The 14,666-nt window shown below is 35.5% G+C and overlaps 1 protein-coding gene across 1 annotated transcript in view; it reads left to right on the plus strand.

Annotated features, from left to right (window-relative positions):
- ADGRV1 (adhesion G protein-coupled receptor V1) overlaps positions 1-14,666 on the plus strand; it is a 526,552-nt gene that overhangs the window by 356,086 nt on the left and 155,800 nt on the right. The window contains exon 86 of the mRNA XM_036279419.1: positions 8,061-8,239. Within this exon, the coding sequence (XP_036135312.1) occupies positions 8,061-8,239 (179 nt within the window). The remainder of the gene's footprint in view (positions 1-8,060; positions 8,240-14,666) is intronic.

Below are 14,666 nucleotides of genomic sequence, written 5' to 3' on the forward strand. Positions count from 1 at the left end.
TTATTGGCTAAACGTATCAGAATTATTGTATATTTTGATCTGCATTGTGTATTTAATCTTAAAATAAATGCATTTTAATGACTTTATTTTGAAGTTATTTTACTTTTATACTGCATACTTTTAATATAGTATAGTAAAATTGGATTATATTTTAGAATAAGTAAAGAAAAACTTTTTAAATTTTGTTTTATCGTTGGCTGTATTACAGATGTCTCCCATTTTCTCCCTTTGCTGCCATCTCCCCACCCCACCCCCACCCCGGGCCTTCCCCCATGCTATTGTCTGTGTCATGGGTTATGCATACGTGCATGTATGTTCTGGTAAAAAGTTGCATATCTTCTCTTAGCCTAGATTTTCTTATCTGAATAATCAAGATTTGTAATAGCAGTACCTCTCTTTGAGAATTGTCAAGAGATAAAATGAATTAATCCAGAGAGAGAGCTTGGAACGGTGCCTGGCACAGACTGCATACTCCATATATATTTAGCCACATTATTAGCTAAGCAAGTATGTATGGCTGATATTTCATATATTTTTAAACATGTTGAATATTCTGCTTTTCCAATATAATTTACTTTTTTTTTTACACAAAAGAGAATTAGCTAGATATAGTGCAGAGTTAAAATGAGACATTCACTAACTAGGACCAAAGCCTTAGCAAGACTTATAACCTCTAAACTCTTTACTGGTAAGGCCACGCATGGCCTTGGCCATTTCTTCAGGCCTCCCCTTTCTTTGTCGGGGAAGTCATACTATGCATAATGGGAATAGAGTAGCACATTGTTTTCCTTGTTTTTTTCTTTTTAAGCAAACGACTCACAGATTCCCTTTTTGGCCATGGAAATTGAGTTATCCTTTTGTTTGCTCTTCATGTAAGATCACTCTGAGAAGTTACTGACACAATGTCCCACTTCCTTACAGCAGCAGGGTCGCGTCTGCTTTAAGAAAGATTGACAGTGAGAATTCAAACCCTTGTGACACTTTTTACTCTGTTTTCCCAGTTGTCATTGTTTTATTTTCATTTCCTTTTGTTTTGATTTGCTTTTGTTTTAGAAATAGCTTATCCTAATGCTGCAAAATATAATCCAACACTAGAGAAATATAAAGTGAAAAGTACATCTGTTTCTCCCTGTTTCACATTCTCCACTCTCTGCTCTGCTCTAAACCCTGCTTCCAAAGGCAAACACTGTTAATGACTTCCTGTGTATCCCTCCAGAAATATTTCACAAACATACAAATATTTATAAATGTGTAAACAAGGACATATGTGTATGTGTATATATATATATATGTAATGTATATATATTTTTGTGTATACATATAAATTTACTACATACAGATACGCTTTTTTCCTATTTTATAAGTTATTCCATAATTTATTTTTCTAGCCTCCTATTAATGAAATGCTGCTTATTTCCAGTTGTGTTTGTGATTATAAACAATGTTTCCTTAAACATCCTTGCACTCTGAATATTTGCTTACTTATGGGCTATCCATAGAATGAATTCCTAGAATTTATGCCTTTACTATTAACATCTATGAAAAATTTGCTACCAGATGGATTGCCAGACCATGAGTTAATCCATGAAAGAAATAAATCACAAGTAAATTGTTTGAGATATTATTATGTAAGTAAATGGAAACATAATTTTGTCTGTATATTCATTTGGCCAAGATTTATTATAATTTCCCATCACCAAGTTAAATTGTATAGCAGTCTGCTTCAATTATGAACAATATCCAAACCTTGATATTGTTCTTGTAGTCTGTCCATCTCATGCCTAGAGACTTACTCAAAAAGATAATGTTTTATTTTGAAAATAAACCTTACTTGAAGAACTTATTTTCTAAATGGTAGAATAAAGTTAGAAATCATTTTACAATTGTACTTGAACATTCTTATTTTGTACCTTAGTTTATCCATATAATAAGACTATGAAGAAATAAATGCACATATTAATTATTCCTTGTCAGAAAGGCTACTTAGTGCCAGAGCATAGTAACAGGAAGGGAAATGCTAAAATTAGCCATGTTTTTCCTTCATCATTGATTTAATTTGGGGGGACATCAAAGGCATTAGAGAGAACAGACTGGTAATTACCAAGATAAAACTGACATACCCAGGAAATACTGAGTTCTCTAGTCCTCAAAAAGCCTTGTAGTTTCTTTCATGCAAAATTAAGAAAGAGAATAATTGAGCAAGGACATGTGACAACATTTCTTAGTCTCTCCTCTGAAATGAATGACTAAGAACGGATGGTAATGACAGAACAAATAGCATCCATGATCTCTGACTAGACTTGAAGCTATAAATCAGTCCAAGGCTTCTGATGACATACTTAATAACCCAATATTAAATGGCAGGTTAGATACTAATCTTATCTCACATACCATGAAAATTTATGGGGTCCAAACCTATTTTTAACTGAAAAAAGAAGAAAAGGCATTTCTCTTTTAAATTTACAAATATACTAATATGTATTATGTCAATACATTTTATATGAGTAAACTAATAAATTTGTGTTTATGGAGCATATGAAAGCATAATTATGACCTATGATAATCAAACAGGCAACAAGGCGTGTCCTTTATTTTTCTATGTGAACACTTGGAAATCATAGAAGTATTCACTGAAAATGTTACTAGAAAAATAAATTGACCTTTCTCTATAGGAATGTGAGTAAATACGCTTCCAGACACTCAGTCTTTTAGTTTATTCCTGTCTGTGTATGACCTGAATTATATCTGGGTATTTTGGTTAGTTTGAAGCTAATCAGAATCAGTTTATATTCTGCCAGCCTCACTTACTAATTCTGGGAAATATACTTCGCCCATTCTCAGGTTACTACTGTGTTAAAAAAAATTATAATAAAACTTGAGAACAGTTATCTTGATTAAATGAGATGTAGCTTAATGTGGGGTCTACATTTATGACCCAATTAGTAAATATTTATTCCATTCTTCCTATCTTAAACTATTCCATTTAACATTTTAAAGTTTCTACCTGTTAACTTTGACCCTCTTGATTAAGAATTCAGTGAAAATTATCAAGCCTCCTGAAATTCTTCCTAGAAAAGTAATATATAATAAATAAACTCAATAACTAAACCAAATTATGAAAACTATTATTACATTAAAATTGTTAACTCAAATTGTATACATCTTCACTTATTTGATATTTCTCATTAAAGATTATATGCAACACATTAGGTACTCTGAGGTATATAAAAATGAATCTACCACAGCTCACAGTTATGTTTTAGCCATTTTTATTTTTATAAACTTTTATAAATTTTTAGTTAGTGTTAGCAAAAATTCAGAGAAGGAGAAAGGGTTATCTCCATTGTTGTGCCAGGAAAATGCATTTCCACTGGTCTATAAATAAGAATATAGTTTTTAAACTGTGCTTTTTTCTCACTGCCTCAGTTTCCTCATCTCTCAATAAAATAATGGGCAGATCTGTAAGGTTTGTTATCACTGCTAAAATTTATAGTCTGTGCACCCATACCATTAGTATTTTTATATAAGGAACCATGATTTCTACAGTAATATAGTCACAACGTGTGAGTGAGGAAATTATTAATAACTTATGCTTTAACCTCACCTTTTACCAGAGGAGGAAATTGAGACCCAGAGGAGCCACATGTTATTGGCCAAAAACATACAGCTTCTCCATGCAGAACTATGTCAAAAACCCAAACAAGTCACTCCTCACAATGTCTTTTCAAAGTTTTATAAGTATTTTTAACATTGTTATTTACCTGAAAATGTGTCTTTTGAGTATGTGTACTTTAAAAAATTCCCTTTTTTTTCCTGTATTTTTATGAATTATGTCTATGACAAGAAAAATTTTAAAATATTAAGTAGTTTTCTTTAAATTTAAAATTTATTAAAATTTTGATTAAGTTCTCTCAATTTATAGTCACCTAGGTAATCTAGAAGTGCTGGTAATTGTAGTAAGTATGCAAATTTGAATGCATTATCCTTCATGATTAGCAATAGCAAAAATAAGAAGATGGACATTTAAAATACACCAATGATCAGAGTATACATTAAAGATCTCTATGGTAACATCACTGATTTTTAAACAAACTGCAGAAAATTGTATTCAGTTACCCCTTTCAAGATGGCTAATTTGATAATTTCTAATGCTGAAAATACTTTTTAATCTTCTTGGACTACCTTCAGAGCCCACATCACATCAGTGCTTGGAAACTTTGTATCTGCGTGTTTATGAATTGTAGTCAAGTTGGATTAATATAATTGGTTATATTTGGAGAAAATAACATTTTGACTACATGGTGCTTATGTCCTGAGATGATCCATAAGATAGTTCTAATAAAAAAATTTAAAACTTAGAGATAGAAATGTAAATAGAGACCTAGATATTAAAATTTTCAGTTCATATTTAGTCTTGAGCAGGAAAAGTGTAAGACAGGCATTGAAAGGTAAAGCATGTTCAACATGTGAGAAGCATGTTTGCTGAGAGTGACACTCTTTCACTTGTATTGATAATTTTGTTTGTTCCAATATTGGATAAACACACAGAAGACACTAAGGTACACAGATCACATATGCTATATACCTGTCAACATAAAATTATATGTGAATATATGGTCTCTTAATACTCTTACCTTAGTTTCCAAAGGCAGAACCCTGAGTAGGGAAAGCAGTCTAGTCAAAAATGCCCCACTGTCTTTTCTTGTTTATATATTGGCAGTATCTGAAGCTTTCAGTCCAATCTCACTCAAGTTTTTTGTGGGGGAACAATGAAGAAAAACTAAGTTGAGTTAATTTAAGCAAATATTCAAATCATAAAGGGAGTAATAAACATATAGGATAACTCATTAAACCTAAGAACTGTAAATACGTTGGGGACTGTGAGCATGAACGGAAGGCTTTGCCCATCCATTCTTCTCTGAAAGCACACTTTTCTGTCTTCACTGTGTTTTGGCTACCCCCTCCACTAATGCCCATACATCCTCTTTTCTCAGTTGACCAATTTAGACTATCACCAAATTTTAAGGAATTAAATGATGGATGATTGGTCCAGCCAGCGTCAGTCTTCTCCCTTGGACCAACGCAGCTGTGGACAGAGGGGCAGAGTCATGAGCTCACTCTGAGTGTGTTGGGTGGAACTGGAGGTACAGGGATGGGGTCGGGCAGTAGGAGTAGGAACACAGGATTCAGAGGCAAGTACATGCCTAGGCGTATCCCAAAGTGTACCTACCATGGTATGTTAAGATATATTACATACTTACTCAAAATTGATCTTATATTTGGCCCATATATATTCTAGAATAATCAAATGTTGTTTCATTACATAGTATTTCTATTTTATAGCAACAACAAAAAGGAATATAATAGGAAACACTGTCCTTAGAGCAGTGGTTCTCAACCTTCCTAATGCCGCGACCCTTCAACACAGTTCCTCATGTTGTATGTGGGCGTATCTGCATGTGGGCGGACCCGCCTAGAGACGGATAGAGGAGCGGTGGTGTCCGTTCCTAAGACCATCAGGAATATGCATTTTCCTCTGGTCTTAGGCGACCCCTGTGAAAGGGGTTGAGAACCACTGCCTTACAGTATACTTCAGTGATTGGATTTGTTTGAGAAGGAAAGGGATTCTTTTTTTTTTTTCATCCTCACCCAAGGACATTTTTGCATTTATCTTTAGATAGAGTGGGAGGGAGAAAGACAAGGAGAGAGAGAGAAACATCATTGTGAGAGAGACACATCGAGTGGTCGCCACCCACATGACCCCAACCAGGGCTGGGGACAAACTGCAACTGAGGTACGTGCCCTTAGTAGGAACCGAACCCAGGACTCTCTGGTCCACGGGCCGATACTCTAACCACTGAGACAAACTGGCCAGGGCGGGATTCTTTTTTTTTTTTTTTGGACAAAATGTTATGACTTTTTGAGCTTGTGTTCCTTACTTGAGTATTCAGTAATTCAGAAACACTGTGCCTGGAGCTCTTTGGAGCTGAAGCATGGCATGTATAAATCTAACAAAAAATTACACTTGTCTCAGTCTTATCGACTCCTGTGGTAAAGGCCAGACAGCCGCTGAAAGGTTCAGTGATTTGAACTGGTGGAACTAATGTCCATCCCTGTAAACGCAGGCATTTTGGCAGGGTCCCAATCTTTATCGTGATGAATCAACTTAGAAGACATTTGCCAATCTGTACTCTCCTTCCAGGATTATTTCACCAACTGCACCACTGAATTACCATGTTATCTGGATACACACAGACATCTATTTAAATAATTAGTAATTTTATTTTGGAGATGGGCCAGTCATCCTTATTTTGCATTTAAACAGGCAGTATGGATCACCTCAGCATGAGCCATTTGATACAATTTCATTTATGTGTGTCCACTTCTTTATACTAACTATAGAAAAAGCAGGGAGAACCCTCTTGGATCTACTAATTTTTAAAAAGAAGTTAGAACAGAGTTACATAAGCAACAACTCATAACATGCTTCATAATTACAGATATAAGCAGATGTACATAAAGATAAAGAGTGCTGACAGGAAATAAAAGTCAGAGACACAAATAACCAAGTAACCAAACATTTTAATCCTTTCTTGGTTTAGCCCAATCAATACTAATTCCTCGAGGCAAATTTGGTTCAGACAGAATCTTACTTGGAAGCCTCCCCAAAGTACCTCTGAAGGTTCTCCCACTAACATAAGGCATGCTTATTTTTCACATAGAGTTTCTATTGTATCACTGCTTACTTTAGTCTTAAACTATTTACCTTTTGTCTTTCACACTGTCTGACACCCTAATAGAAGATTTGAAGGGAGGCGGTAATATTTTTCTCATGGTGACTATGTGTTCAGCATTTCATCTGTAATATATCATTTAATCTTTACAACAACCTCGGTGTACACATGAGGAAACTGAGGCCCTCGATTGTTGTTGCTTGTCCAAGGTTATCCTGCTAGTGTGTGTGTGTGTAATTCATTGGAACTCACACCCTTTCCACCATATGAAATTGAGAAGGGGGGTTTATCCAGTGAATAAATATTATTGTGTGAAGTATGAATGGCATGACATCCAGTGTCATTTTTGTATTAAATTGAACCAAAGTGCTCCTCATGGAAAGAGAACACTAGAAGGCAGAATATGTAAGTTCTAGAATTGGCTCAGACATAAGCAAGGTGTGGGATTTGGGGTCAGTAATATTTCCAGGCTTCAGTTTCCTTATTCTATCTATCTGTGTCCCTTTATCCCTCCCGCTCTACAAACTTGCCCCTTTTATATGTTTATCTTAGATAAGAAATAAGAGAGACAAAATATAAGTACAATATAAAATAAATGTTCCTCTTAGTTATTTTTCCCACTTGTTCGCAAACTAAGAACCAGGAAATTAAATACCTCCCCCAGCTCTCACTGCTACATCCCTAGTGCCCAGACTGGCCCTTGAAATTTAGTGAACAAGCAATAAATGTTTCTCAAGTGAATGATGGAAAAGGAGAGAGGACAGACTGAGAAGGAGAAATGGCCACAAAACCTACACCATCACAGTACTTTTATCTCTGTGCAGTCATTTTCTGCTCACTTGTCTATGTCTCCTGCTTGGGGGATTGATGGGGGGGTGCGGCTGAGACTGGGGTTATCTTCACGATCATAGCCCTTTCCCTGGAACAGTGCCTGGCCCTGCCATATGGCAGGCTCTCAATAAATAAAAATTGTCCCAAAGCCTGGAAGTATAGAACTGTTTACTTCATTATCATCATGAAATTGTTCTCTTGGGAAGTAGGTTTGAATATCAGTGTATGTTTCTTCAAAGACACATTTACTGAATAATCACAGATTATAACAGATTAAGTCAAAGCAAATTAAGAGAAATGAAAAGTGCAGTCAATGAACTGTTTCTCCGTGTTTCTAGACGTTTCAGGCACCCTGAATTTCTTGGGTAATAATGAAAGGAGTGCATGAACTGGACTGTTGCGGGCCAATACCTCCTGATGCCTCCGCCAGGTAACTGTGTGCCCTGTGCTGTTAGACCAGAGCCTGTTCATTTTACCTTCTCTTTCCTTTCTTAGTCTGTGAATTTCTGGTACGTACTGGTGATGAATGATGAACACACGGAGAGACGATATCTGCTGTTTTTCCTTCTGAGTTGGGGACTTCCGGCTTTTGTGGTGGTTCTTCTCATAGTGATTTTGAGAGGAGTCTATCATCAGAGCATGCCACAGATCTATGGACTCATCCACGGTGACCTGTAAGTACGTCTCGGCGGAACACATGCTGTCCTTGCTTTCATGCGCCCAGGCAGCTTCATGAGCAAGCAGATTGAAAGAATCCCAGGAAGACCTAGCTTTCCAGTCACACTGTCTGAAGCTCTGCTGCCTCTAATGATCCCTTTAAATAAGAAACTATTGCCTCTCCAGTTCCTTTGACAGTTTTAATTTTCTCAGGTGAGGTGATATTCTTTGTACCTTAGCATAATTTACTGTATTCGATTGAGACCAACAAAAATACCTAGCGAGGTCAGAGAACTATAAAAATTTTGATAAGGAATATAAGCAGTGAAAAATTTGGAGTGTGGCACATTAAGAAGTCTGATGGGGAGGGAGGGCAGGCACCGTAATCCAGAAAAAAATCCTTTAATAACCAAAATATTGTATCAGAGTGAATGGAGAATGTCTGCAAAAGTACATGGGAAGGAGATGAGGTCAAGTGGGTCCTTCTTATTTATGTATTAAATGAACTTGTAGTTTTCAAAGCTAACAAATCTTCATATATGCATGTATATACATGCCTTAATAGCTTTTTGTACCACACAGCTCCTTTTATTGACTCAGTAGGCAGAGAGAGGGAAAAAAAAATTAAAACCTTTGTAATAATAAAGCTTAATCAGCTCCCTTGGTGTAATTGTAATGACAGGACACTATACTTTACATCCCTATGACTATTTTATAACTACCAATCTGTACTTCTCAATATCATCACTATTTTTATCCAGTCCCCCAACTTCTCTCCCCTCTGGCAACCATCAGTCTGTTTTCTGTATCTATGAATTTGTTTGTTTTATTTGTTCACTGATATTGTTCTTAGATTTCAAATATAAGTGAATTGTATAGTATTTGTCTTTCTCTGATTGACTTATTTCACTTAGCATAATATCCCCTAGATCCATACTTGCTGTTACAAGAGTTCATTCTTTTTTATGGCAGAGTAATATTCCATTATATATATGTAACACTACTTTTTTATCCACTTATCTATTGACAGGCTTCCATATTTTGGCTATTGTAATAATGCTGAAATGAACATAGAGGTGCATGTATTCTTTCGAATTAGTGTTTTGAATTTCTTCATATATATACCCAGAAGTGGAATTGCTGGGTCATAAGGCAGTTTCATTTTTAATGTTTGAGGAACCTCCATACTGTTTTCCATATTGGCTACACCAGTCTGTATCCCACCAACAGTGCACTAAGATCCCCTTTTCTCCATATCCTCGCCAACATTTGTTGTTTGTTGATTTATTGATGGTAGCAATTATGACAGGTGTGAAGTGATATCTCATTGTGCCTTTAATTTGTACTTCTCTGATGATTAGAGACATTGAACATCTTTTTATACGTCTATTGGCCATTAGCATATTCTCTTTGAAGAAGTGTCTGTTGAGGCCCTTTGCCCATTTTTAAATTGAATTTTCAATTTCATCAATTTCTACACTCATCTTTTAATTTTATTACTTTTACTATCTGGGTTATATCTTTTTTTCTTACTGTGTACCATGCACAATACATTTATTTTATTTTTTAATTCCCCCAGCTTTATTGACATATAATTGACATATATCATTGTGTAAGTTTAAAGTGTTCAATGTGGTTATTTGATTCATGCATCATTTGTGAAATGATTACTACAGTAGGGTTAGCTAACTCCTCCACCATCTCATATTATCTTTTCTATGTATGTGGTAAGACCATTTAAGATTTATTCTCTTAGTGAGTTTCAAATATATAATACAATATTAACTAAAGTCACCATGCTGCACAGGATCCTCCGAATTTATTCATATTAAGACTGGAAATCTTTATTATTTGACCAACATCTCCCCATTTCTCCTGCCCCTACCCCTGGCAACAACCATTCTAATATCTGTTTCTCTTAATTCTACATTTTTAGATTCCTCCTATAAGTGAGATCATACAGTACATTCACTCACTGCATATCAATATTTTGATTAATGATGGACCACATATACAACAATGGTCCATAAAATTATAATGGCTCTGAATTTCCAGTAAGAAATGCAAGGAGACGTGGTTAAGGAGGAATTTTTCTTCTGGCAAGAACAATATTTGTAGGTTTTTGCAATAGATTCTGTCTCACTCGCAGCACCTCAGTTTTGAGTACACAGATTATCCCAGTCAGCCAGCCACAGACCCAGTTCAGCACAGAGGAACCTGTCCCCCCAGCACTACATCTTTTTCATGAAAACCACTAAGTTCCTTCATCTGAGCACTGCTTAAACAGGCAGCATCCCAAACTATATTGCCGTGACAATCCCAGTGTTTCTTCTCTTCATCTTGATTTGTTATTCCTACTGATCCTCAGACCACCTTTCTCTCCCACCTGAAGTCACTATCATGGTGAACGGTGCCTTACCCAGCCAGTTTCTCCTTGATGTTTCCAATAGTCCAGCCCACATTCCTGTTCATGGAGCAGCAATGACAGCTTCATTGTTCTATTTCTGACCCGGTCAGAAGGGAGTCGGGGAAGGGCTGGCGGGACAGTATTTATAAGGTCTATAGTAGTGTATAGCAATGTCCTCAGCCTTCACCTTCACTCACCACTCACTCACTAACTCATTCAGAGCAACGTCTAGTCCAGCAAGCCCCGTTCTTGGTAAATGCACTATACAGGTATGTCATTATTTTAATATTTTACACCATATTTTTACTATACCCTTTCTTTATCTAGATATGTTTAGATACATAAATACCTTTGTGTTGCAATCGGCTACAGTGTCAGCACAGTAGCAAGCTGTACAGTGTACAGGTTTGTAGCCTAGTAGCAACAGGCTATACCATAGCCTAGGAGTGTAGTAGGCTAGACCATCTAGGTCTCAGTAAGTGCACTCTATGATGTTATCACAGTGATTAAATTGCCTAACCATGCATTTCTTAGAACATATCTTTATTATTAAGCAGTGCATGCTTGTATTTGTTTTTCTCTAACTTATTTCACTTAGCATAATACCCTCTAGGTCTATCCATGTTGTTGCAAATGTCAGGATTTCCTTCTTTTTCATTGCTGAATAATATTTTATTGTACCTTTTTTCTACTCACTCATAAAATAACACTTAGATTGACCCAGCCCCTGTGGCTCAGTGGATTGAACACCAGCCCATAGACTGAGAGGTGCTAGTTTGATTCCAGGTTGGGGCACATGTCTGGGTTGCAGGCTCCATACCTAGTAGGGAGCATGCAGGAGGCAGCCGATAGATGTTTCTCTCTCACATCAATGTTTCTATCTCTCTCTCTAAAAAATCAAAACATATATATTTTTTAAACAGGACACCTAGGTTGTTTTCATGCCTTGGCTATTGTGAATAATGATGCATTAACCATGAAAATGCAAATATCTCTTTGAGATTCTTTTTTTATTTCCTTTGATTATATACCCAGTGGTGGGATTGCTGGATTATATGACAGTTCTATTTTAAAATTTTTACAGGAAGCTCCATACTGTTTTTCATAGTGGCTGTGTCAATTTACATTTCTACCAGTCTGTGATCTTTATTATTTTCTTTTTTCTGCTAATTTAGGGCTTAGTTTGTTCTTCTTTTTCTAGTTCCTTGAGATGTAAAGTTAGGCTGTTATATATTTTTCTTACTGTTGGCATTTATCACTATAAACTTCATCTTAGTACCGCTTTTGCTGCATCTCATAAGTATTGATATGTTGTGTTTCCATCTTTGTTTTGAATTTTCCTTTTGATTTATTTTTTGACCCATTAGTTATTCATTCAGGAGTGTAGTGCTTATTTTTAATATATTTGTGAATTTTCTAGTTTTCTTCCTGTTATTGATTTCTAGTTTTATACCATTATGGTTGGAAAAGATACTTGGTATGATTTCAGTCTTCTTAAATTTGTTAAGACTTGTTTTATGACCTAATGTGTGATCTGTCCTGGAGAGTGTTCTGTGTGCACTTGAGAACAATGTGTATTCTTCAGCAATTGGAGGACGTGTTCTCTATATACACCTATTAGGTCCATCTGATCTAAAGTATAGACAATTCCAGAAATTCCTTACTGATTTTCTGACAGGCTGATGATGTATCTGTAGTTGAAAGTGGGATTATTGATAATAGTTTCCAACTATTATTATGTTGCTATTTATCCTTTTGAATCTCTTATTATTTGCTTAATATATTTGGATGTTCAATGTTGCGTACATATAGATTTATGATTGTTATAGTCTCTTAATGATCTTTCATCATTATATAATATCTTTCTTTTTCTCTTATTTATTTGGTCTAATATAAGTATAGCTACCCCTGCTTACTTTTGGTTTGCCCTCAATGGAATATTTTTTTTTCTTTTGTTTTTTATAATTTTTTTCTTTATTGATATTTTTAAATTTGTTGTTCTTACAGATGTTTCTCCTTTTTTCCCCATTGACACCCTTCTCCCCATCACCCCCACCCCATCCCCAGCTTTGTTGTCTGTGTCCATTGGTCATGCATACATGCATATAAGTTCTGTGGTTTATCTCTTCCCCCTTCCCAACTCCCCCTCCTCTGAGGCTTGACAGTCTGTTCCCCACCTCTATGTCTCTGGGTCAGTTTTGTTCATCAGTTTGTTTAGTTCATTATGGAATATCTTTTTTCATTCCTTCACTTTGAACCTGAAGTGACTCTCTTGTAGGCAAAATATAGTTGGGTCTTGTTATTTGTTGTTATTGTTTCCATTTAGCCACTATGCTTTTGATGAGAGAACTTAGTCCATTTCCCTTTAGAGTATTTATTGATAGGTTAAAACTTACTAATGCCACTTTATCAGTTGTTTTCTGGCTGTTTTTTAGTTTCCGTGTTCCTTTTTTCCTCTTATGCTGTCTTCCTTTGATTTGGGGTTTTCCTTGGTAGTATGATTTGATTCCATTCTCTTAATCTTTGGTATGTCTACTGTAGGTTTTTGCTTTGTGGTTAGCATGAGGGTGACATAAATGATCTTTTTAGATATAGCTACTTATACTAACAACTTCAATTACATACAAAAACTCTACCTAGGAGCTGAAGACCCTGACACATTAATGTCAATAACATTAAAATTAGATAATAATAATGACAAGTTGTTTTGTATTTCCAAAACACTTGCTTTTTTTTCCCTCTTTCTTACTAATTTATATGAATTCAAACTTAAAGAAAAATCAGGAAATACTTATTCAATAACTGTTATGTTATTATTCACTTCATGTTATGTTATTAAAGTGAATATCTTTATTTCTATATATTTGTTAAATTGATTTTTAGAGAGAGAGAGAAGAGAAACATTGATGTGAGAAGGAAACATGGATTGGCTGCCTCCTGCACACACACCCCCCCCCCCCACACACACACACACCTTCCCCTGAGCCTGCAATCCAGGCATGTGCCCTGACCAGATTTTGAACCAGCAACCTTTTGGTGAATGGGATGATGGCCAACCGACTGAGCCACACAGGCCAGTGCATGAATTAGCTTTTATTTAAACTAAGAATTTGTTTCTGCTTAATTTAGAAAATGCATAGCTTAATTTTAAAATTGAGTACAGTATTTTAGTTTTTCGGTTTCTTAGTATTTCAGATGTTTCTTAGTATTTGAGATATTCTTAACAAATCTTAACTATAATGTTCTGATCATCCTGCTCGTGCACTTAGTCATTTTATAAATTACTCAATCCTCTGAATTTTGCTAAGCTATATTAGGAGAAATGTTGATATAGAGGACAAATCTGTGTTTTCCAAATCATAACTAAGTAGAAGGAATAATGCTATATGAGAAGTATATGAGTTTTTTATTAAATTACTTAAAAAGAGAATGATGAAAAATGTTTTTTAATATAAGGAGCCTGTTTATCTATTGTCACAGGACTGGAGAAAATTGCCATAAATCTTTGGAAGAGGAATGTTGTCAGGATCTCTTCATGGATTTGCTCAGGTTGGGGATGTGTTTTTGCACATCGGCACACACATGCACACACACATACACCATACATATGTATGTATGTGTGTGTGTGCATGTATGTGTGTGTGTGTAACAGCTTTAGACCAGCATTTTCCATTTATCCAGAGATCCAAAATAAAGAGATGCTAAAAGTATACTTTCCCACAAGATCTCAGAATCATAGAATCAAAAAGTTGGAAAATACCTCATTTGCCTTAATAAAGTTCTAGGCATGTCTTCAAATCATATCATGATGCAACCCCCTGTTCAAAGACTTGTTAGCTTCTTGAACTTCTTTTTCTGAACATAATTTATTTGACCTTTTATGGCTACTGACTGTACAACTCATTTTACTAATACTCACTCATGCACTAATCTTACGTTAGCTTTCTCTTTCCTTGCAACAACCTCAGCTTTTCCGACTACTGCTTTATCTCTCTGAGAACAATTCCGAATGGTGCTTTGCCTTACATCCCTCATGG

Source organism: Molossus molossus, unplaced genomic scaffold (genome assembly GCF_014108415.1).
Source record: "Molossus molossus isolate mMolMol1 unplaced genomic scaffold, mMolMol1.p scaffold_m16_p_3, whole genome shotgun sequence".
Lineage (NCBI taxonomy): Eukaryota > Metazoa > Chordata > Mammalia > Chiroptera > Molossidae > Molossus > Molossus molossus.